The following is a 22,816-nucleotide window of genomic DNA, read 5'->3' on the forward strand; positions in this document are numbered from 1 at the left end:
AACTCTTCAAGAGTGTTTTTATACCAACTGCAATATATGCTTGTGAAACATGAAAGTATACAACTAAGATGATTAAATGGTTAAATATTTTCCAACAATGCCACTTGAGATCAATTCTCTGCGTCTCATATCATGACCATATCACTAATGAAGAGGTACTACAAAGGTTAAATTTAGAAATATGTATGAACATCGTGTGCGGCTTGTTGGCAATATCTTACACATGCCTAAAATCCATCATCCAAAAATTATACTATGTTGGGATACCTCCTGTAGGAAAGAGAAAACAAGGCTGGCCTTGGAAAACTTGGTGCCAAATACATAAGATCTTAAAATTATTGTCCCTTGGGATGATGCCAAAGATACCGAGAATAATCAAAACTTCTGGAAAACACTTGTGTTCTGCACAAGACCTAATGATGATGATGATTTGTAGAACAATTCAGAATCACCTAATTCACACACATAATCCTATTCTAATAATGAGTAAGGCCATATATCATACTAAAACAAAACAATTACAGTTTAAAGTTGTGCTAATATGATTCCTACTTCATACATTCCATATTCATATTACTTTATTGAGGGAAATTAAAAACAAGGCAGAATCTTTCCCCATTATCTGACTGCCCCTCCTTGAAGAACTTTTTTAATTCAATTTTTTAAAAATACATTCCAGCAAATAAAAGGACAACAGAAACAGAAGAGCAGCAGAAATGTTTGAAAGTACCTCAATACCTCACTGCTGAAAAGTATTTAATGAAGTATTTCTGAATGTGATTAAAAAAGGAATGTCGCAAACCTGTTTCCTTTCAAAGACACCAACTGTGGTTTGAGCAAAGTGACTTGCCCCATCTCCCAGAACTCTAAGCCTGACCACTGTGTTACGATCTCCTCGCAAAGAACAACTGTTTGGAGCCTTGGTGACTAATCCCAAGTCCTCTCCTTGTCCACAGAGGAATTACAAATAGCCAGTCTATTCACTGGCTCTTCATTCCACTGCAGTCGTTGGTTCCACTTTTACGCAGAGCCATTTTCAGTTGGCTATTTCTTTCTCTGGAAATGAAGATCATCTGAAAAATTCAGAGCAGTTGGCCAGGTATAGATGTAAACAAAACAAACAAAATGAAAAAAGTGATGCAATGGCACTCTGTTAACAAACTTCATAGATTCAATGAAAAGGAGTCAAGCTTAACTTAAGAAAGTCTTTAACATTTTTTATGATCAACATAAAATTACATGTTTTAGTCAACATGCAGAAAGTCAGTTATCTTGATTCTGCATAATTAGCTAGGTATTTTTCTAGAATTTTACCGATTATATTTTAAAATGCTGGAATAAAAATATAAAGGCTTACTCTCCTTAAAAAAGTTTTAAAATAAAAAGATATATATTTGGCCCCACACCACCAATCTCCATGCTTGTATACTGTTACGTTGGTACTGAAACTTCAAGCAGGAAGACTGGACAACTTCAATGTATGGTGTGAATTTTTTTTTTCTCCAACTATATGCAGATGTACATCTGGACAGGATCAATCCAGCAGAATATCGTTTTTCTAAATTTACAACCAATTTAAATAGCCATAGCTACGCAGTAGGGAAATAACTAGATGCTATTCTTCAAGTGAGTTGAATTGGATATACTATTCAGTAAATTCTTTTTTTAAATCTTTTTATATAGCAGTAGATTAACAGACTAGTATAAACAAACTTGTAGGGCTCTAATTAGATTGATTTACTAAAACCTGGTGAATGTATCAGGTTCCAGAACACATTCAGAAAGCATTCTAACAATACAGAAATAGGTTGATTCTAAAAGCTTCTCTCAGCTACTATTAAAATGAGAAGTAAAGTGATAGAAGGCATAAAAGTTATAGGTTTGAGAAAATGAAGTTAAGTAAAACACCTTTTCTCATTGTGTCAAGGCCTCAATTAACATTTTCACACAGTGGGTTCTTAACCCTCTAAAGAACAGGAATCATGAGCCCAAAATACGTTCATATACATGTATTTTCTTCTAACCAACAAATAACTTCACCAAACAGTAATGATTCCTGGCAATGTGGGCCCATGTTTAGAATCAAACAAATCAACAGCCAGAAAAATCTTCCAAACCACAGGCACATGCATGCAAGCATTACTCACTGAACCTCTAGTCGTATCCCACTGATGTAATTCAGTATCCTTTTATTAGATAAATGGTCCAAGTTTCTATCCAAGGATGTATTACATGGAAAGATCTTATGCTGACATATTAAGAGAGAAAATACAGCAATGCTGCATTGTTGCTTGTGTACTTAATATTCTGGTAAAAATAATAAATAGTGTTTTTAATCAACACAGAATCTAAAATGATTTTAAATTTTGTTGTTGTTTTACCAACATTTATCATAGTATCTAGTGTGCAAGTTACAGAACTAGTTATTTTTGAGTCACTATGAGGTTTGAAATCAAGTCCTGTCAGAGGTGCCAACCTTCATTCAATCATAAAAATGTCATTTACTAGGGGGAAAAAATGAAAAATGCTAAAGGCACAAAATCGTATAGCTGCTCTAATAGAAATTTGTAAACAGAGAATTGGCTGAATTTAAGAAATTCAAACCAAAGAGAATTTTTAAAAGGCATATGAAGTGGGCATTAGCATTAGCCCACTTCCTTAAAGACCCCGACATTTTGATGTCTATAGCATATGCACTAAAATACCATATTTCAAAAAAGCAATAAGGCAAATAGTATAATTATTATTTCAGAAGACATTATGATGGTAGTGTAGGCATTTTGGGTATAATTTAGTTACAATGTACAGTATAGTCTCTGCTATGTATGCATAATTATTTTCTCCTTATGCAATTATTAAGTTCTGGAATTCAGAACAATTACAAAAAGAGCTTTGCAAAACACCCTGAGAGGTGCCAATAGTCATTAGAGCAGCATTTGCCTCTGTTGTTGATTCCATCTGCAATTCAAAAAAATAGCCACCATGTAAAGTTTATTAAGCAACATTAAACGCTGTCATATTTGTGAAGAGCTTCTTCTAACTTTTGGGTCACTTTTTGAAAAAAAAGGATTTGCTGTTGTAAGAAATGCTGCATTTGTGATTTGAAGTCCCTGACTCGAATTCTATGGAAATGGTGAATCTCCGCCAAAGTGGCAAATGAAATAATGTTACAACGATCCTGAATCCCATCAGCCTTCTGGATTTCCATTTTTCCTTCTTCTACATGCCGCTTACTTTCCTTCACTTTGGTAAGGGCTCCTGCACATTGGACAAAAAATAACAAAAACAAAACATTTATTGAAAAATGAAATATGAAAAATAGATTAAAAGATATTACTAATTTCTACAGAAATTATGAATGGTTCTAATGCTATATGAAATAGATATATACTGCTCAAAAAATAAAGGGAACACTTAAACAACACAATGTACTATATTTAATAGTAGGATGTCTTATTTTGTGTTCCCTTTATTTTTTTTGAGCAGTATACACACACACACACACACACACACACACCAGTCTTGTTATCTTACACATTATAACCTATGTCTGATTTGATTAAAACTAGAAAAATTCAGCAATTCAAACATCTGTTTCGCCTTGAATTTAAGATATGCTTGAACTGGAATAGCTTTCCTCTTTCAAAATAGTAGGTAAATATTATAGTTGTCAATCTAAGATATTCTCTCTTCACATACTGTAATGTTTTATCTGTATTTAAGAATAAGGAACAAAAATTAAGTAAAAGCGAACAAAATATCATCCAAGCTTGTTTATTAACCAAATAAGAATTCTTTTTTCACTGAGAACATTTGCTATGGCTAGAGATATTTTGGACCACTCCCTGGAATTCTCGTTTGCTTAAACAGACTTCAAGCCAACAACCTTTGTATTCATGGACTCATTTGAAATAAATAATATCAAATTTGAATAACCACAGGGGTTTCCAACCTTGGCAACTTTAAGATTTGTGGACTTCAACTCCCAGAATTCCCTACCCAGCTGATTTAAAATCACATTGCAGTTGCACAATAACCTGAAACATATATCCATTCTTTGGATATGTTCTCACAGTTCAATTTATTTTGTAAATCTTTCAGATAAGCCATTAAAAATGTTAAGTGCCACACATGTTTTAGTATATCTAAGTGTGCAGCTAAATTTGTACATTTCCAAATTCGGAAAAAACATGCAGATCAAACATCTGTCCCAGCTTCCCTCAAATCTTTTTTTTTAAAAAAACAGTGGCCATAAACATCCCAAGGTAAATCAATGGTGCCCCAGAAGTCTCCATCCCTCTGGAGTCTGTGTCAGAAATTAAGGCATGCTGGGACTGCAGGAAAGGCAACTCTGAAAGGTAATTCTGGAATTAATGTCTCTTCAAACCAGCCTTATGTTAAAACTATTTTAACATTAATTAGCCATTGTAGGATTTTAATTACTAGCTCCAAGCAGGGCCATCTTACCTTCTGGATTAAAAAAAGATGCAGCTACCACAAAACTAAGCTAAAGGCTTCCTGAATCCTACAAGTAGAATATATGAGGACTGTAGCAAGTCAGCTTGCTGGAGCAGTTGCTTTAAACCTTTTAAAACTTTCTAAAAGAATTTGCTGAATAAGCTCTTTCAGATTGCTGCGGAATCTCTTTCACAGAGTCAGTTCATAAGAGTACTGTGAGATACAGTGGTTGCCAAAGTTTCTAAATAGCATCAGATTTCCAAGGCTCTTAGAACTCAATTGGAAAATCGTTGTCTTGCACTAGACTGGGTGATACTATAAGACTAAATATTGAGTGAGCTGGTTGACTTTGGAAGTGCCCTAAGTTTGTAAAATATTCACTACAAGTGCTGATAAAGAAATGATTAGACATTATTTTCACATTCTCTATATAGATAGTCCTTGATTTACCACTGTTCATTTAAGGATTATTCAAAGCTATGATGGCCTTGAAAAAGTAACTCACAATTACAACCATCACATTACCACCATAGTCACGTGATCACAGTTTGGGTGTTTGGCAACTAGCTAGTTCAGGGGTCTTCAAACTCGGCCCTTTTATGACTCATGGACTTCAACTCCCCAAATTCCTCAGCCAGTGTGCCTGGCTGAGGAATTCTGGGAGTTGAAGTCCATGAGTCATAAAAGGGCCGAGTTTGAAGACCTCTGAGCTAGTTGCAGCCTCTTATGATCATGTGATTGCAATTTGTGACCTCCCAGCTGGCATCTGGCAAGCAAAATCAATTGGAGAAGCGGATTCACTTAATGATTGTGCGATGACCACATAGCTTAAGGACAACAGCAGTTAGTTTAATGATGGTGGTAAACATGGTTGTAAAATTGGATCCAGTCACGTGATTTGTTTAAGCTGCATCACTTAGTGACTGAAATACTGGTTCCAATTGCGGTTGTAAGTTGAGGACTATCTGTACATTGTTTTTAAAAGGTATAGATCAGGGGTCCTCAACCTTGGCAACTTTAAGACTTGTGGACTTCAACTCACAGAATTCCTCAGCCAACTTTGCTTTGCTGGCTGAGGAATTTTGGGAGTTGAAGTCCACAAGTCTTAAAGTTGCCACGTTTGAGGACCCCTGGTATAAATCATATCTTCAAAAATGGCTATCATAAAGAATCCTATCTCTAAAGGAGTATTGGGAGAAGATTCCACAATGCAAGCACCACAACTCCCTAGACAACAGAGCTCCCTAGACAACAGAAACTGTAACAGGCCCACTGCTGGAACTAGGGGGACTTAAGACTGTTGTCCAATTTACCACAGAAAATCTACTTTCAAAATATGAATCTACAGCAGACATGTCAAACTCACGACATCACGTGACGTCGTGAGACGTATCAGGACTGTTTTGCCATTGCTGGCAATGGGGTGGGTGCAGCTTCCGGATGATGCATCCGGCCCGTGGGCCGGCAGTTTGACACCCTGACATCTACAGGAACCATGCAGAGACCAACTATTCTAAGTTGAAAATCACAGAAGAGTGCAACTGACTAAAAAAAACCTTTACCTGTCCTTTCTTAATGACATTCAATGAATTATGCATTTATTTAAATGTATATGCCATTCATCTCCCCAATAAGGTGACTCTCTACAGATCATAAAAAGATAAATAAAAAATAATTAAGATATTAAGACTATGCAAATTTAAATTTTAAACCTATACAAAAAAACAGGACCAAGAGACAGATGCCATGGAAATTAGGTCTTCTTACTCTGTCAACCACCTCCAGCAGTGAGTGCCCCTCCTCAGGGCATCAAACCAACTGGCAAAACTAAACTGTAATATCCTTCGAGAAGGCCAAAAGGGTGGGAGTAGTTCTCATCTACAGTGGTAGAGTAATCTCCAGGGCTCTTCTCCTTGATTCCACCCACTGAAATTTCTTAGCAGATGGGATCCATAGCTGGCCTCTTCCGCTGGCCTAGTCCCATTGGGGTGAGATGGTTCCTCAGATAACCTGGACCCATACTTTCCCCTTCCTTGTTGCAAATAATGTTCCGTCTTGACTAATTCAGTAAATGTTATTCTTTACAGCATTTCTCTTCCCAGGAAAGTAAAGCTAACGTCTTGATTTATCAGTGTGTAGCTGATAAAGGTTTTCAGTCTCAGATAAGGTTAGCACTGCTTTGCTATGGGATCTTAATAGAATTCTTAGTGTTATGACAAATTTAAAATATAATCATTTTTTGAACTACTTTCTTTTCTTAGGAAGAATGCTTACATTAAACTTCTAGTATAGTTTGAGACGGTGTGCAACAGTTTCAACTATTATAGCTTGGAAAGTCCAACTTTTTGTTCTACAGTACAAATTCTCCACAATCCCTTCAAAAATGTACTGCACCATTCAAGAACAGAAACCGATACAGATCAGTATCTAGTTCACATATTTGGTTTTGACAGCTACAGTAATACTGATCACCAGGTCCAAATCACAAAGCTGTTAGATACTATAAGTGGATTCATGCAGTTATTGTTCTTTTTCTGCATTCAGACGCCAAAATTATTGAATATTAATGTCCTGAAAAAACACTTTCCCTAAATTTCAGTTCAATGAAAAACAAGGAATAGTACATATGCGCAGAGGGCACCAAGATATGACTTCATTTTAATCTAAATGTCTTTGCTGGAAGCAATAGCTTAAAAATTCTGTACCATAGAATAGATGTGATGAAAGTGTGCAAAACTTATGTTTTACAATTAAAAACATGTGCTTCAGTGTTTTTTTAAAATAACAAAATTTCTGTTATAATAATTTTTCATCTGTTCATTATTAAAGAAATAAAACCAAATCAGGAAGACTGCTAAGATGGTAAAAAGACTAAAAACCAAGTTGTACGAGAAACAGTTACAGAAAGGATGGTTAGCCTGCAGAAGAAATTATTGAGAGAGGATACCATAGCAGTTAACTCCAAAAGTCTGCCATTGGAGGAAGCAGTTAGGCTTGCTTTCTGTTGCTCTTGTAGGCAGAAATGGATCCAGTGAAATGAAAAAAGCAGATTCAGGCTAGCTGTTAGCCATATTTTTCTTGGATGCTAACACTGATAACATTTTTTTTACATTTCAGCTCTTTGACACACTGCTGTTATTCTGGAACCAATCTTCAGAATACTATTTCCAGCATTCTCGCTTCAGTTTCAATCCAAATAATTTCATTCCTTTACCATGTGTATGCATAAGTAAACATATGCTTGATCAAAACAAAGATACCTTTTCAAAAGTAGATACTCATCAAGGAATCACGACTCTCATTCATCTTTGGATTTCCAAATGGCCAGATCCCTTTTTTGCACTCTCTAATTCTGTCCCACCCATTCATTCATGTTGCCCAGCAAAACATTTTTCTCCCCTTGGATTGCACTTATTTGGAATGTTTTGCAAAAACATCTCCACTTTTATGCTCCAATAAGCAAAATGTTAAGACAAAACTAGTGTTTCTCAACTGTGGCAACTTGAAGATGTGTGGACTTCAGCTTCCAGAATGTTGGCTATGGAGCACCTTCAAGTTGCCAAGGTTGAGAAACGTTGGGTCAAAGAGCTAAAGAATGCCCTTTTTGTTAGATGAATTTAGTTGCAATAATCAGAATGAGATTATTTCCTGAATTTTTTTTCATACAGTAAACTTCAACATGTGCATAAGATTTTTTTTGCAAGATATTCAAGACAAGGTACAATTCATGGTGATTTGTGCCTGTAATCAGCACAAAAAATAGATACATCCGCTACACAATTTAGAATTACATATATAGCTGAAGATGCTTATAAAGTAACTTTGGAGGATGTTTTTAAGAATTATAAATTGAATGTGAAATAATTTGCTGAACAGGGAGCACAATGACTTATCAGGAAATTTATGCTGAAAAATTTAGGCTTAATAAATTAACCAGAAGAAGGGAATAGCTGCTAATGACATCTTCTTTCCCCAAATCCTTTGAATCTGTCAAAGAACTTGGAACACATAAAATTATGCCCTATATTTATGAGAATCATATTTATAAGCTTTTCACCTATTACAAAACTTAATGCAAAATGAAAAATCCACTGTTTAAAACTGATAAAAAGAAGAGTAGGTTTGTCATGTTACACTAAGAACTTATTGCTGAGTGCATTTTGTAGATAAATATTCACATCTGAAATGTAGCTTAGGGGAAAATATTGTGCCAGTCAGTAATATAGACCAGCGTTTCCCAACCTTAGGAACTTGAAGATGCGTGGACTTCAACTCCCAGAATTCCCCAGCCAGCTATGCTGGCTGGGGAATTCTGGGAGTTGAAGTCCACGCATCTTCAAGTTCCTAAGGTTGGGAAACGCTGATATAGACATATAATACCTCATTTCTGAACAGGTTTCAATTAGTCTGAATATTATTTCACATTTTTATTAGTATAAACAATATGCTAAAATCAGATTTTAACCAAATTGAGAATTGTTATGTACAAGTATAAGCCACCAAAATAAAATAAATCAGGGGAAGCATTATAAATTCATCTTAATTGCTCCTACTGCTTTTCCATTTTATATATATATAAAAAATCAAGACATGAAAAATAAATTCTAGACTTAAGATATTTACCATACTGTTTTTCTTTTTTGGTAGGCATACAAAATACCTTTAACTGACATTAAAAACTTTTTTTCAAAAAAAAAAATCTTAGCTTTACTTCTATTGTGATCACAGTCAAGGATATTGTGAATCAACTACTGGCAGCATGAAACTGTCAGGTAGTTTGTGCAATTTCCTTTAATGCTTCTGGAATGCAGTCTGGTCCTGGCTGGCTTTTTAAGCTGACTAAGAGAGTGCTCCAATTTATACTTTCCTCTAATCATGTCCCACCCACCTCTGCAAATGTACAAGACTCATTCTCATCTGCCTTGGTAAACTTTGCGAATAAAAGCCCCACAAATGGCTCTTCTTCTGTCTCTGTACAGGTGGTCTTCGACTTACATTTTACTTAGTGACCGTTCAAAGTTACAACGGCACTAGGAAAAAAATGACTTATGACTGTTTTTCACACTTGCGACCGTTGCAACATCCACACGCTCATGTGATCAAAATTCAGATGCTTGGCACCTGGCTCAGATTTATGATAATTGCAGTGTCCTGGAGTCACCTTTCGTGACCTTCTGACAAGGAAAGGCAATGGGGAGGCCAGTTTCACTTAACAACCATGTTACTAATTTAACGACTGCAGTGATTCACTTAGTAACTGTGGCAAGAAAGGTCATACAATGGGGCAAAATTCACTTAACAATTGTCTTGCTTAGCAACACAAAATTTTGGGCTCAATTGTGGCAGTAAGTCAAGGACTACCTGTACTCTATTCCCCGGTGGACATAGGATGCTTGGATAGTGCAGAGGTTAGAATCCAATATTGCAAGTTAACTCTGCCCATAGCCAAGAGTTTGAGTCTTACCAGCTCAAGGCTGACTCAGCCTTCCATCCATCCGAGGTCAGTAAAATGAGGATCCAGATTGTTGGGGGCAATATGCTGACTCTGTAAACTGCTTAGAGAGGGCTGTAAAGCACTGTGAAGCGGTATATAAGTCTAAGTGCTATTGTTGTTGCTATCAACTGAACTGAACACAAAGCTTTGCAAAATGCTTTGTTCTTGTCTCTCTTTGTTCCTGTGGACAGCTAGAATTTTTGATTGATTCTCTGCATCAAATAAGGCAGATACATAAGATTTCATTTAAAGACGAGGTCTACTGGCATAGAATAATTTATTACTTTATCTAGAGTTAGGTAGAACACTCTTCCAGTATAAGATTTCATTTACTTTATCATTATACTTGGATTCTTTCTTCATTGTTCTGTTTATATTTTCTTCAATAAATCCTTATTTTTTTATTGAGGTGGATTTTGTTTGAACTCTAGGGAATGTGTCTTGTTCTATGGCTAAGCTGTTTACCTGCAGCCAAATTAATCTAAAAGGAGTTATTTCTTCTCTCAGACGGCCGACTATTCTGCTTCAGAATTTCCTAACAATCAAAGTTTCAAATTTCATGATATTGTATCTGAACAAGGTTTAATGTGAAACTTCTGAATTCTGGCAATGAAAAGTCTGAGTGGTTTTGGATTGCCACTGAATGAACCTAAAGCAAAGTGGGAGGTAAACCACAGCTCCCAGTTCTCTCCTCACATTTCTTGGCACTGGTTACATCAACAACACAAATTCAATACAGATAGTAAACACCAGTTAGATCTCCAACAGATATCTTTTACTTTATATCATATAAAGGTGGTCAAAATCTGAGGGAAACCTAGTAAAAATTCTCCTAAAATTACCTGGGTCACCCAGAATGGCTGACTTTTGAAGGAGCAAATGTGCTACTGCATCCTCCCAACTGTACTCACTTGTATTCAGAAAAGAGTTGTTAAGCAAATCGGCATGTTTATAAATGAGAGTTAAGATTTGAATTAGGATCTCTAGCTTGATCTTTCCTAACAAGCCAACATTAATCTGGACTTCGTTTTTCTCTTAAGATTCTGACATTTGGGGAAGTAAAAAATAAAAAAATGTGGATATAAATAGTCAATGGGCGGTAGTCAACATTTGTTCAGCTGTTCCCATTGGCAAAAACCCCCCAAACTCTACATGGAAAAAAATTGGGAAGTATATAAAAGTACACTTGTTTGCCAGAATCTTCAGCAAAAAGAGTATGTCAAGTTTGGGGATGGCAACTAATTGTTCTAAAATGGAAGTTCTCAAGTTTTCTCAAGACCTAATTATGTATAAGTTATACAGAATAACTTAATTAACTCTATGACCTTGCACAGATAGCTTATTTAATATCAGCTTCATTTCCAAGTTTTTTTTTTGATAAACAATGGTGCTAGATAGCCCTGAGTAGTGGATAGCTTTGGTACCCTTTAACATCCGAGTCAAAGTGCTGATCTATCTTTCTGCCTTTCTAAGCACAGCAGATTCCTGCTTTGCAACTCAGTAAGCTTTGAATTAAAGCAGACAGACAAAGGGGAGGAAAAAGTATAGCCAATATATAGATGGAGATGAGGCAAGACTTATTGCTTAGAACAAGAATATCATCTCATCATGAAAGCTTCAGGCGTCCAAACTTTCATATTTGGACAGGAATGGAAAACATATCTACCATCTTATGTATATGATTCTTCCATTGTTATTGCTTCAGAACAATTACTTTGTTCAATCACAATTTTCCCTTTACTTCTTTCCAGCATTCAAAGATTTTCCAGAAAGACTGCAAGGGAGGGAAGGCAGAAAGGAAAGGGAGAGAGAGAAAGAGAGAGGGAGGGAGAGAAGGAAGAAATACAAAATTTAGCTGTTGCTAGAAATAGCTAAGCAATAATAGTTTTATTTACATATATATGTTTTTTGAATCACAATCTCATGTTAAAATTAAAATCTAAAAACAACAATAATAAAATATTGTTCTAATCAACAAAAAATAACATTAACTTAAAATTAGAGAACTTACATTACATCATCAATAAAAGTTGTTACAGTGTGGAACAGAGAGAAAGGTATGTGTTAACTGAACTCTTAAGAATTTTCAAGGCTAATGTGCTACTAAACAAGTATATATTCTTTCTGATAGCCCACTTCCCTCATATGAGATGGCAAACAGGACACCCTTCATAGAAAGTTCTGATTTTGAGGACTGACGCGGTGGCTCAGTGGGTTAGGACGCTGAGCTTGTTGAACAGAAGGTCGGCAGTTTGGCGGTTCGAATCCCAAGTGCCACGTAACAGAGTGAGCGCCTGTTACTCATCCCAGCTTCTGCCAACCTAGCAGTTCGAAAGCACGTAAAAATGCAAGTAGAAAAATAGGGACCACTACGGTGGGAAGGTAACAGCGCTCCGTGCGCCTTTGGCATCTAGTCATGCCAGTCACATGACCACGGAGACATCCTCGGACATGCGCTGGCTCTTCAGCTTTGAAACGGAGATGAGCACTGGTCCCTAGAGTTGGAAACGACTAGCACGCATGTGTGGGGGAACCTTTACCTTTACCTTTATATGGAAAACAAGCAGTTATTCAATAACCACTGATAGTCAAGTAGTAACATAGCAGTCCCCAACTTTTCTAGCTTGGCGGACCAGCGGTGGCAGGGGGCAGATGGTATGATTCTGGGCTCCAATGCGAGTGTGTGCAGCTCCAATTGCGCAAGTGGCAGGTGCACGCACCACTTGCACAAATGGAACCTTGCACACGCACTGCTCACCCAAGTGGAGCTGCACGTGCAAGCATGTTTGTCCGCCGCTTACATGAACCAGTTCAAAACAGGCCGCAGCCCTGCAGTTGGGGACCCGTGGTAGTAACATCACTTTTAACCGAATTGGAAAGAACAGCAAATACAACAAAACAAAACAAAACCTCATTAGTAATCTACGTGCAGACCTTTGTCAAAGGTAATCTTACATTAGAATAAAGTGGTGAAAGCATGAGTAACTGAGGCTGGGGAATCTCTGAATAGATACAAATTGCCTTAGCTGGTAAAAGATACTCCATCTGAAAGCTGATGAACAGCACTGGTGATGACTGATTGGATTTGTCACATCCAAGATAAAGTAGAGATAAATAACTTTATCTTTATAATACTTTGTAAACATGTCTGACCTTTGTTTATAAGATAAGCTCTTAAACTTGCTGGATAGCCCAATGAGATACAAATAGGCACACTGAAAATATGCTGACCTTACTGGCTATGAATAGGCTCAATTATGAATTGTTACTTCAATTAGATTTTCCTGTCATTTGTGCTCTTCGATATTACTACTTACTTCACTCCTTACAACTCATCAAAATTAGGGATTGACTGAGCTCTGCTTAGACAGCAGTACTAGCATTAATAAAAGTAAATACTCTGCCCTAACTTTACATTATCCTTTTTAAATTGCTTTTATTAAACTTGTGTAATGCTTGTATCATGCTTGGACATATCATTATGTTGAAATAAATAATTATGAAAAGTTGAAGGAAAAAAAGAGAATGACCAGTGACAAGTGATGGATTCAATTATGACAGCACTGAATATATCATGAAAGGGTTAAAAGGCCAGACTGAAGGCAAATTATTCTGGAAACTATCTAGGTAGTTAATACTGACTTGACAGTATTCATTCACTCATTCAGTGATCCATCTTTTCCTGGGTAGCACAACTGTCCTCTGTCCTTGCCATACACTCCCACTAAAGGATGTTCTTGCTTTATGGTTACAAATACTAAGGAGCACATTGAAATTTGAATTAAAAGAATTACAACTGCATTTTTACAAGATTTACAAACTGCACTATCTTTTCTCCCAGAAAGCATAGCTTAATATACCAATACAGGCAGTTTTTTAGCCCTTAATTTTACTAAAGGCAAGTCAGCAGTCTTTACATCTAAATAGTAATATGAATTCTGATGTCCTGTCTTCAGGCCTAGCACTTTATTGATTATAACATCACTGCAGAAATTATAAATACTGCAGATTTTACAATATAATTAACAAAATACAAAATCTGGAATATCTCAGACCCTTAAGAGTCTCAGTGCAGGTAGTCTTCATTTAGTGACTGCCTCTGATATTGACAAATTCCAGTTATGACAGTGATGAAAAAGTAACTTTGTCACTGATACCCACATTTACAACCTTTGCAGGTCTCTAAAGCAAAGGAAAGCTGAAATAAAATTGTAAAATTGAGATGTTTTATGTTGTCACGGTATGATATAACAACCAAATTGCTGGTGCCAATTGTGGCCACTAGATGAGGAGTACATGTACCGACAAACTCTTTTGGAAGCACATGCTATGTGCTGATTTGAGCAAAACACTGAAACGTTCTTCAGCATTTAGATCTAATCAGCTTAGTTTGCCATTAAGAGGCAAAACTCTGTACCCAATCATGATTATCCATGGACGAAACAAGATGATGCAGTCATGCAAATGCCACAACGTATGTAGTTGTAGCAGACGTCCTGATGCAACTATATAAGGGCAGCATTTGTATATTTACATCACTGTACACTTATCACTTTGGTATCATATTTCATTGCAGAAACTCCTGTCCCCAGTGCATACTAGTCCACCACCAATTCAACACATATGGCTTCTTCTCGTTTTTGCTAATCTGCTTGAGACTGCAAAGTAGGAACAGAATGTGGATTGCAGACTGTCTCTTTAGCTCTACAAGATACAATTTGTGAAGGTCTAAGCCAGGACTTTTCAACCAGTGGTATAGATACCACCTGTGGTACATTGGCACCTGGGCAGGTGGTACGCGACCATCCTAGAAAAGTGGTAGTGGGGGAGGGGAATGAGCTGAACCGGTGGCAGCACTGCACAAGCCTCAGCGAGAGATGGCTGGAGCTACAGGGCTGTCAGGGCTCAGCGGAAGCACCAGCATCAGCGCCAGGCTCCAGCTGGAGCTCAGCGCTGATCCTGGCGCTTCTGCTGAGCCCAGAAGAAGTGCCAATCAGCTGGAATGTTGCAGCATCTCCAGGGTCTTGTGATTTACATTCAGATGCTTGGCAACCGATTCATATTTATGATGGTCACAGTGTCCCAGATCATGTGAAGTGACCAAAACCTGCTGCAACCATCCAGCAGAGGGGGGGTGGGAGAAATAAAAAACAAACATACCACCCCCACCCCACGCCCACTGCCAATCCTCAACAGAAATGCTCACAACAATGAAAACAAGGAAGATCGCCGCTGTGCAGGCAGGCAGGCGTTTTGCTCGGCTGTGACTAGGGGGGCACTTTTTTCAGTGCCATTGTAACTTCGAGTAATCACTAAGCGAACTGTTGTAAGTCGAGGACTACCTATATTTCATCACTTTTTTTTCCTTTTTTTTTGGTCATCAAGTTTTTGTCACCTTGCTAGGCAACTGGTGGTACTCAGATGTTGTCATATCCTAAAAGTGGTACAGTGGGTGAAAAGGTTGAAAGCAAGTGACCTGTCTAGAGATGTCAGGGGTGGGGTTGTTTTTTGTGGGTTTTATCCTCACTCATTGAGGGTGAGTTGAGCAATCTTATATAAATATAAATTTTCTTAAAAATAAAATAATAAATATATTCTGCAAAGCATTTTATATAGACATAGTATTTATATGCTATGGTCAAAGAGTGGTCAAAGACCCCCTTGACAACATTTCAGCAACAATTTCTAAATATTAACAGAACTAGTCCTGGGTAATATGACTGTCCCAACGTAGATTTACAAAGCAAGTTTTCTAATAGTTGGAAACATCCATTATTGGTTTTTCTTTCAAGGTAATACTCATACCTCATTTGATGTGACATGTTTATTTATTTAAGAAAATCTATAAGGCTGCCCAGCTGACTCTTCCAGGCTGCTTACAAAGATAAAAACCCCATATAAAAATAGCAATAAACCTCTACCCCACTGGTGACAGCACTCACTCACTCAATCAATCCCCAGGCCCACTGGCAAAATCAGGGCTTCAGGGTTTGGGGGCTCTCTGACCTGGGTCATTTTCTTGCAGCGCACTGATGATGCTACCTAGTAATGAAGTGTCTGGAAGAACAGAAGAAAAGAAAGCAACCAAACTCAGAGAATACCAAGGACCCCTCATTGCAACTCTGAGCTACTAATATCCTCCTTTGTGGGTTAATGTTCCTCCATCAAAGGTACTGACATCCCATATACTCCAGTCCCAACTAGCAATTTAATCAATTATCAAGTGATTGGCAATGCCAGATTACACAATACTGAAATCTGTAGTTTGTACTTGTAATTTGAAGTTGGCTCACGTGAAGACACTGGGTTGACGATTAGCAAGCCCACATTTGAGACCAAAGTGCTGCTGCGTGACGGGGTCAGCTTCCGTCATTTGCTCCAGCTCCTTCCAACCTAGCAGTTTGAAAGAGTAGATGGATAGGTACCACTTTGGTGGACACATTAATAAGGGCATAAAAGGAGCTCCAACAGTGGGCAACAGTGCCACAACAGTGGGCAACAGTGATGTTACCAGCTAATCCTTTCAACCCGGAAATGCCTTGGTGCTTCTGACACAAATGCAAGTGACTTGTAATTTAAAAAAAAATCTTTTAAAAATTATTTTAGGTATACGCACCTATGTATGCACATGCACACATTACTGAAAATGCAAATATATATCAAAAATGGAAATATATACGGTACTAAAAATGCAAATATATATCCATACTTTGATGTTTTTCAAATATGAAGTGGTTGAATGAACAGCATCAAGTTATTTTGTGCTAGACTGCTGTAATGTAATAGTATTTAAACACTAATCACACTGGCACTGGTTGGCCAGGCCTTAACTTAAATGATTCCGAAGAATAGCACTGAAATGTAATAGAGATCACATTACTTGAATAAAACAAGTATCCTCCAGTTGGCTTATTCTGAAAATTCTTCAAGAAAGAAAAACCAAGGAAAGCAATTCAATTGCTTTTCCTGTTCTCTTGTCACGATGCCACAAAAAACATGAGAACATCCAAAACTAATATATAGGACAGTGGTCTTTTATCAGTTTTATATTACAGAAATCAAATAATTTGTCCTTGAAAAATCTATATTGATTCCAATTTTAAATTAGTACGATAATGATAGCACTCTCACTATTTATTCATTCATCCATCCATCCAATCACAGTAGTCTTGCTATAGTTATACATGAATAAGTTTCTAATGCTGACTGTATTAATAATTACAATATATATTTTGCATTTAAACCTGAATCACTCAAGTGTTTAAACTATTATAAATGTTTCTTCACATTCCTCAGAGATTTTATTTCAACAGTCTGAGTATCTCCTTTCTCTTCCTTGTCAATGTTTTGTTACAACAAATATTTCCATCTGCATGACAAAAAAAAATCCCTTAAATCAAACCCAATACCAGCCACAGATGAAGGATTTTTCCCTTATCCTTTCCTACTTATTTAGAAGAATATATTAACAGATTAAAACTAAAAAGGAAATCATATACAAGTGTGACAAACATACCATTATAAATAAAAATCATCTTTACAAATTTATCTGGACAAGGTTCTCATAAAAGAATTCTTAATGACAAAACATTAGAATTCATGTAATTTTTCACTATCACAACTTCCTAGAAACTAAACACAGAAATTGGTCCTTGGGGAAGAAGAATACACAGGCACAGAAATACAGTGAGCCAAGAAATATGACTCAAATACAAATTAAATCTCCCCCACTGACCAATTTAGATCAATGGAACTTACTACTTACAATCATAACAGAATTATAATATACATAACTCTGGATTATATCCCAAAGATATCCCAGCTAATAAAAAATATCCCAGCTAATAAAAAATAAATAATAGATGAGGAAATCAAGTCATATGTGAACTGAAATTGATTTAAGATATTTGTGGCTTATTTTTCCTTCATAAAAACATATGAAGATGCTCCTCAATTGCTGCAAAGAGTATCAGGCCTTCATGGTAAATCAAACAAAATATTTTAAAATAACAATAAGGTATTTGAGCTTCAAGCTGTACATTAATTCAATTAATAGACATCTGCAGCAGTATTTTGTTTAAAGAAATATAACATTTTTAAAATACCCTTACAATTTTTTCTTCTGAATTTTAGACTTTTCTCGGAAAAGAAGCCAAAGTATATATACTATTGTAGAAAAACATTTTTTATCGCTAAGGGAGGAACCTTCTCTCCAAACCTAGAGCTCTCCCCTTCTATGCTGCCTCTTCTGAATCTAAGTGAGCAAACAGTAAATCTACTCTTAGTCTCTTGCCATCATTCACATGTGATTTAATCTGGGAATGTTACTGTTTTGCCGTGGTAGCAGACTCTTAACGATAGGCACACAGGCAGAGTACATAAAAGGACAGTACTGTTTATTTTCCAAATATGATTTCTGATGTACTTTTGTATTTCCCCAAAGCCAATCTGATCACTCTGTTGTTGTAAACTCAGCATCCATGCTTGATGCTCAGAGCCCGTGACTGCCTCAGATTACACACACACGCACACACAAATTGGCATTTACCCAGAATGGCTCAACAGCCTTGTTCTCAGTCTTGTACTTGAACAGAATAAAAACAGGAAGAATCTGTGATTTGTGTCAGATACAGGGTAGCAGCAGCCATACTACGATAATGAAGCCAGAGAAAGTGTGATTGAGTTTTCATGCATGAGTTGCAACTATTATTTAAATTTAAAACAAAGAAATCATTTTAAATTGGTTGTGAAAGCTAAATAATTTTAGGCAGATAACTATCTTGCATATAGGCCTGGGGTTAATGTTTGTGTGTATGGTGCTGGCATGTCTGTATTACTGTGGTTGTTTTTAGTTAGGCCTCTGTTTTTGTTTATGTTTTTAACTGTTTTTAATAGGTATCATGTTTTGTAAACTGCCCAAAATTTACTGAAGAGTGGGGGGTACAATGAACTTAATGAAATAAGGAAAGTAAGTGAAATGCAGGTAGATGAAGGATGGATCTCACATGTCCATGTAAACACACAACTATTTCTCTTCTCTGTTCCCTAACTCCCTTCTTTTCAAGAGATTTCACATTCAAAATATATCTGCCAGCATTAACAAATATGCAGCTTCACATTTAAATGAAAATAACAAAGAAAAGGAGCCAATAATTATCTCTAGTCGAGTATATGCCTAGTTAGTTGTGTTGTGATTGTTGCTGGCCATTAATTTCTGAGTGATTCATTAGGAGTTTCCTGAATTAAAGGATCCAAAATTTTGGTCAAGAGCTCCCCGCCTAGTATAAGAGGTCATCTCACTCTTAGCTAAAATCTGTAAGATAAAAGACAAAGGTTCTGCATGCCTTAAGCATCCAAACCAGAGAAATACATACTGGGGGAAGGACGGCGGGGGTCAGAGAATTCCCCCTCCCCAATACACACATGCATGCACACACAGACACAAAATATTGTACCAGAACATTCAAAATAACTAAGATGGTATAAATACTTCTAAATTTTTGCAAGTGAAAAATGAGTATGTAGTTGGCTCTAGTTATGATAACCCCATCCTCCATCCCATCACTGGAAATCTCATGGTTCTGAAAAAATCATCTGATTGTTAATAAAGTATATACTTTAATGGATTTAATGGAAGCTACTATGTTTAGTGGAGTTCAGGTCTACTTAAATATATGTAGGATTGCAATCTAAAATGTACATCATCTGAGACAAAGATGAAGAAACTTATTCTCAGTTTACAGATTTTTTGCTTTCTTTCTGTGTGCCCATGTACATATAAACAGTGGAATCAAAAGATCAGAAAATCTAAAAAACACAGCCTGTGTCACAGCTATGCAAGAACCAAATGGGCAGAAATCTAGGCAATAATACTGTACAGTTCAAAACACTTTTGTGTTTAACAGATTGATGTGAATCACTCATTTGGGATGTTTTTGTCAATAAGTAAAAAAAAAACAGGAAAGATTTGTGTCCATCAAATCTCTACATCAGTTTTTTTAAAAAAGGTATCTTTATACAATTAAAGCTTTACGTTACCTTTCTGGACATGGATTATGTCTGGGAAGTTGGCCAGATGTCCCTGATACAGAGCTAATAAATCCATCACTGGGTCCAGGTCCTGTCTGGGTTGGTCTGCAAAGAGTTCACCAATAGCATCATAAGCTTCCCCAGTGAAGGAAATGGCCTGATTGAGGCCAACTGAAAAAGCCTGTTGGTCCATTTCAAAGGCTTGGCTGAGGCCCCTGAAGGAGTGCCCCACTTTCTGGTACTCCTTCTTGAACCCAGCAACCTGCTTGCGGGCAAACTCACTGATAGTCTGGTTCAACTGAATGGTGCTCTCATCCATCTTTTTGGTGAAGCTTTTGAAGCCATCTACTTTACTTTCTACCTCCTGCAGGTCCAGAGCAGCAGGGCCACCAGCAGGGACGCTAATGGTCAGGAAGAAGTTAGCACCCACCATCTCATCCTTCTCAGCTTTGCGCTTGCCTTGCTTCCAGGCCTTCTCATCAGTGCTGGGACAAGTGAGGAAATGCTGGAAGGCATCACACTGGGCCAACACCGGATGGCTACACATATGGTCCATCCACCACGCTAAGCCTTTGCGGCGCTTGGAGATAAAGTCCTCCTCAAAACGTCCCGTGGCTTGTTTCTCTGGCAAGTGGGGTACCGAGATGACCGGGAACTTCTCGACAAGCCGGCCGTAAAGCCAATCAAAGTGCTTGTAGCGCCGATGCACCTGCTGTCCTGTGTGGCTTGGCACCAGCTTGTAGGCAATGTAGCTCTTCATGCCCTTGAATTTGGTCTGCTTGGTGGGGTCTTCGATAGAGCACTGGAAAGGGTAAGGGTTCTCCTGCCACTCGGGCCCGTAGGAGCCCAGCACCACGCAGAGCTTGTCCCCGTCCTTCACGAAACCCGAGGCTTCACCCAGCACAAAAGCTTCGCCTCCGGATTTCACGAAGGTGGAGAAGCGGTTCAAGTTGCGGCTCACGGTGGCCGAGCTCTTGGCGCCCCCGGCCGGGTGATGCAAGGGGCCTCCAGGCTGGCTGCTCCGGGAACTCAGCGACAGATCGGACCGGGTGGAAAGGGAATACCTGCTGGCAGAGCCGCCCGCCCCGCCGCCTCCCACCGCCGCATTCTCGTAGTCCGGGTAGGAGCAGCCCAGGACGCCCGGCTCGTCCGCCACGGTAGAGCTGTCGTCCCAGTCGTCGTCCCAGTCGTCGTCGCTGCCTTGGCTGGCTTGGTAAGAAGAGCCGCCGTAAGAGCGCACCGTCTGGAAGGAAGAGAAGCCCGACGAGGCGGGCGGCGGAGGCAGCTGGAAGGGCTCGGCTGCCGGCGGAGGCAGCTGGTGAGGCTGGACGGGCGGGGGGTTGAAGGCGGTGGCCGGCGCCGTCAGGGGTTCAAAGCCGCCGGACGGCACGTTCGCGTAGCGGGCCGGAACGGGCGCGGGTAGCGGGAGTGCCGGCTCGGCCGCCGGAGCTCGGATGACCTGCACGTAAGAGGCCGGGAAGAGGCCGCGATCGCCGCGGCTGTTCACCCCCTCGAACCAGCCCTCGATCTCCTGGTCGCTGCACAGGCTCAGCACCTCGTGCTCCCGCAGCGAGATCTCGCCCGGGTTCTCCGACCTGAAGTCGTAGAGCGCGCGGGCCCGCAGCAAAGCCATGGCCCCGCCGCCGCCGCCCGCTCTGGTCGCCGCCCAGGCAGGGATGGAAGCCGAAGGGCCGCCTCACAGCGCCGCCAAACAGGCGCAGCTCGCGCCCCCGGCCGGCCGGCTGCGCTGCCCGCCCGCCCCTCCGGCGGGCCAACGGCCGGTCCGCCTTCCTCTCCCGGCGCGCCTCCTCCGCCTCACCCCGCGCGCCCCTTCCTCTCTGCCGCTGCTCCTCAGGGAAGACGCCCGGAGGAGGGAGGCGGGAAAGGCAGTTCCTCTCCTTCGGCAGCCGCACTCCCCGACCGAGCACCGGAGTCCCGCTTGGAAGCGCCCAGGGAAGGGGCCGGGCCGGGGGACTGTCCCACGTCGCCAGTTTCACTAATCCAGAGCCGAGAGAAAGGGCCGGGAAGCCGAGCCCAGAGCTGCCGCCCCCATCGATGGGGCCAGAGCGGCGGGCCGATGCTTTGGGGTTGGCTTCGCAGTGCGCCGCCTGCCCTCTGGCGTTCGGCGTGGGAGGAACGCCGCCTCGGAGCGAGGGAGAAGCCGGTCGGCCGGTGAAACGGCCTCAGGCGCTGTAAAAGGGGCTCTGATTCCGGGGACACGTCAGCTGAGGTGGAGTCAGGACCCTTCGACGGGAAGCCTTCGGTAGCGCTTCAACTCCAGTCGGGCGCACTAGAGTTTTCTTGCCGATCATCTTGTATAAATCCGGGATGTTTTTTCATCCGTCTAGAGCAGGGGTCTTCAAACTTGGCCCTTTTATGACTTGTGGACTTCAACTCCCAGAATTCCTCAGCCAGCATAGCTGGCTGGGGAATTCTGGGAGTTGAAGTCCACGCATCTTCAAGTTCCTAAGGTTGGGAAACGCTGCTCTAGAGCCCTGATATTATCTGGTGGTCTCCCATCCAAATATTAAGCTGAGCTTTTTCAAATGCGGAAGATTTATCAGAGCGCTGTTGTTGGTGGCATCAAAGGCATGTTTTCCCTGTTTGTTTTCTTGGCAACATAAGGCAGTTTTCTTTGCATTCTGGAATGTTTTGCACAATCTTGATTAAGGATCCCTCTTAAAATGCTAATTGGGCCCAATCCTGCTTAGCTTTTTAAGATCATCCAAGTCTGCATGGTTGGTGCTTATCTAGAGACAGATTATACACAAAAGACTAAATAATAGTCCTGGGAGTGAAAGCAAGTAGGGAAATCAGAGGAGAAACCAAACGGGA

The 22,816-nt window shown here is 39.5% G+C and overlaps 1 protein-coding gene across 3 annotated transcripts; it reads right to left on the minus strand.

The window, feature by feature from the left end:
• Nucleotides 1-432: 432 nt before the first annotated feature.
• SNX18 (sorting nexin 18) lies at nucleotides 433-21,913 on the minus strand. Of its 3 annotated transcripts, none has more exons than XM_083355538.1 (2): nucleotides 20,264-21,913; nucleotides 433-3,258 (listed from the first exon to the last, which is right to left on the minus strand). In XM_083355538.1, exons 1-2 carry the CDS (start codon nucleotides 21,612-21,614, stop codon nucleotides 3,005-3,007), a joined length of 1,605 nt encoding a protein of 534 aa, XP_083211664.1. In that variant the 5' UTR covers nucleotides 21,615-21,913; the 3' UTR covers nucleotides 433-3,004. The 3 variants fall into 3 exon arrangements, with proteins under 3 accessions (XP_083211664.1, XP_083211662.1, XP_083211663.1); XM_083355536.1 differs by having other exon boundaries at nucleotides 19,991-21,913; XM_083355537.1 differs by lacking the exon at nucleotides 433-3,258 and adding an exon at nucleotides 11,680-11,726 and having other exon boundaries at nucleotides 19,991-21,913.
• Between the last annotated feature and the right edge of the window lie 903 nt (nucleotides 21,914-22,816).

The sequence above is a fragment of the Vipera ursinii genome (genome assembly GCF_947247035.1).
Source record: "Vipera ursinii genome assembly, chromosome: 2".
NCBI lineage: Eukaryota > Metazoa > Chordata > Lepidosauria > Squamata > Viperidae > Vipera > Vipera ursinii.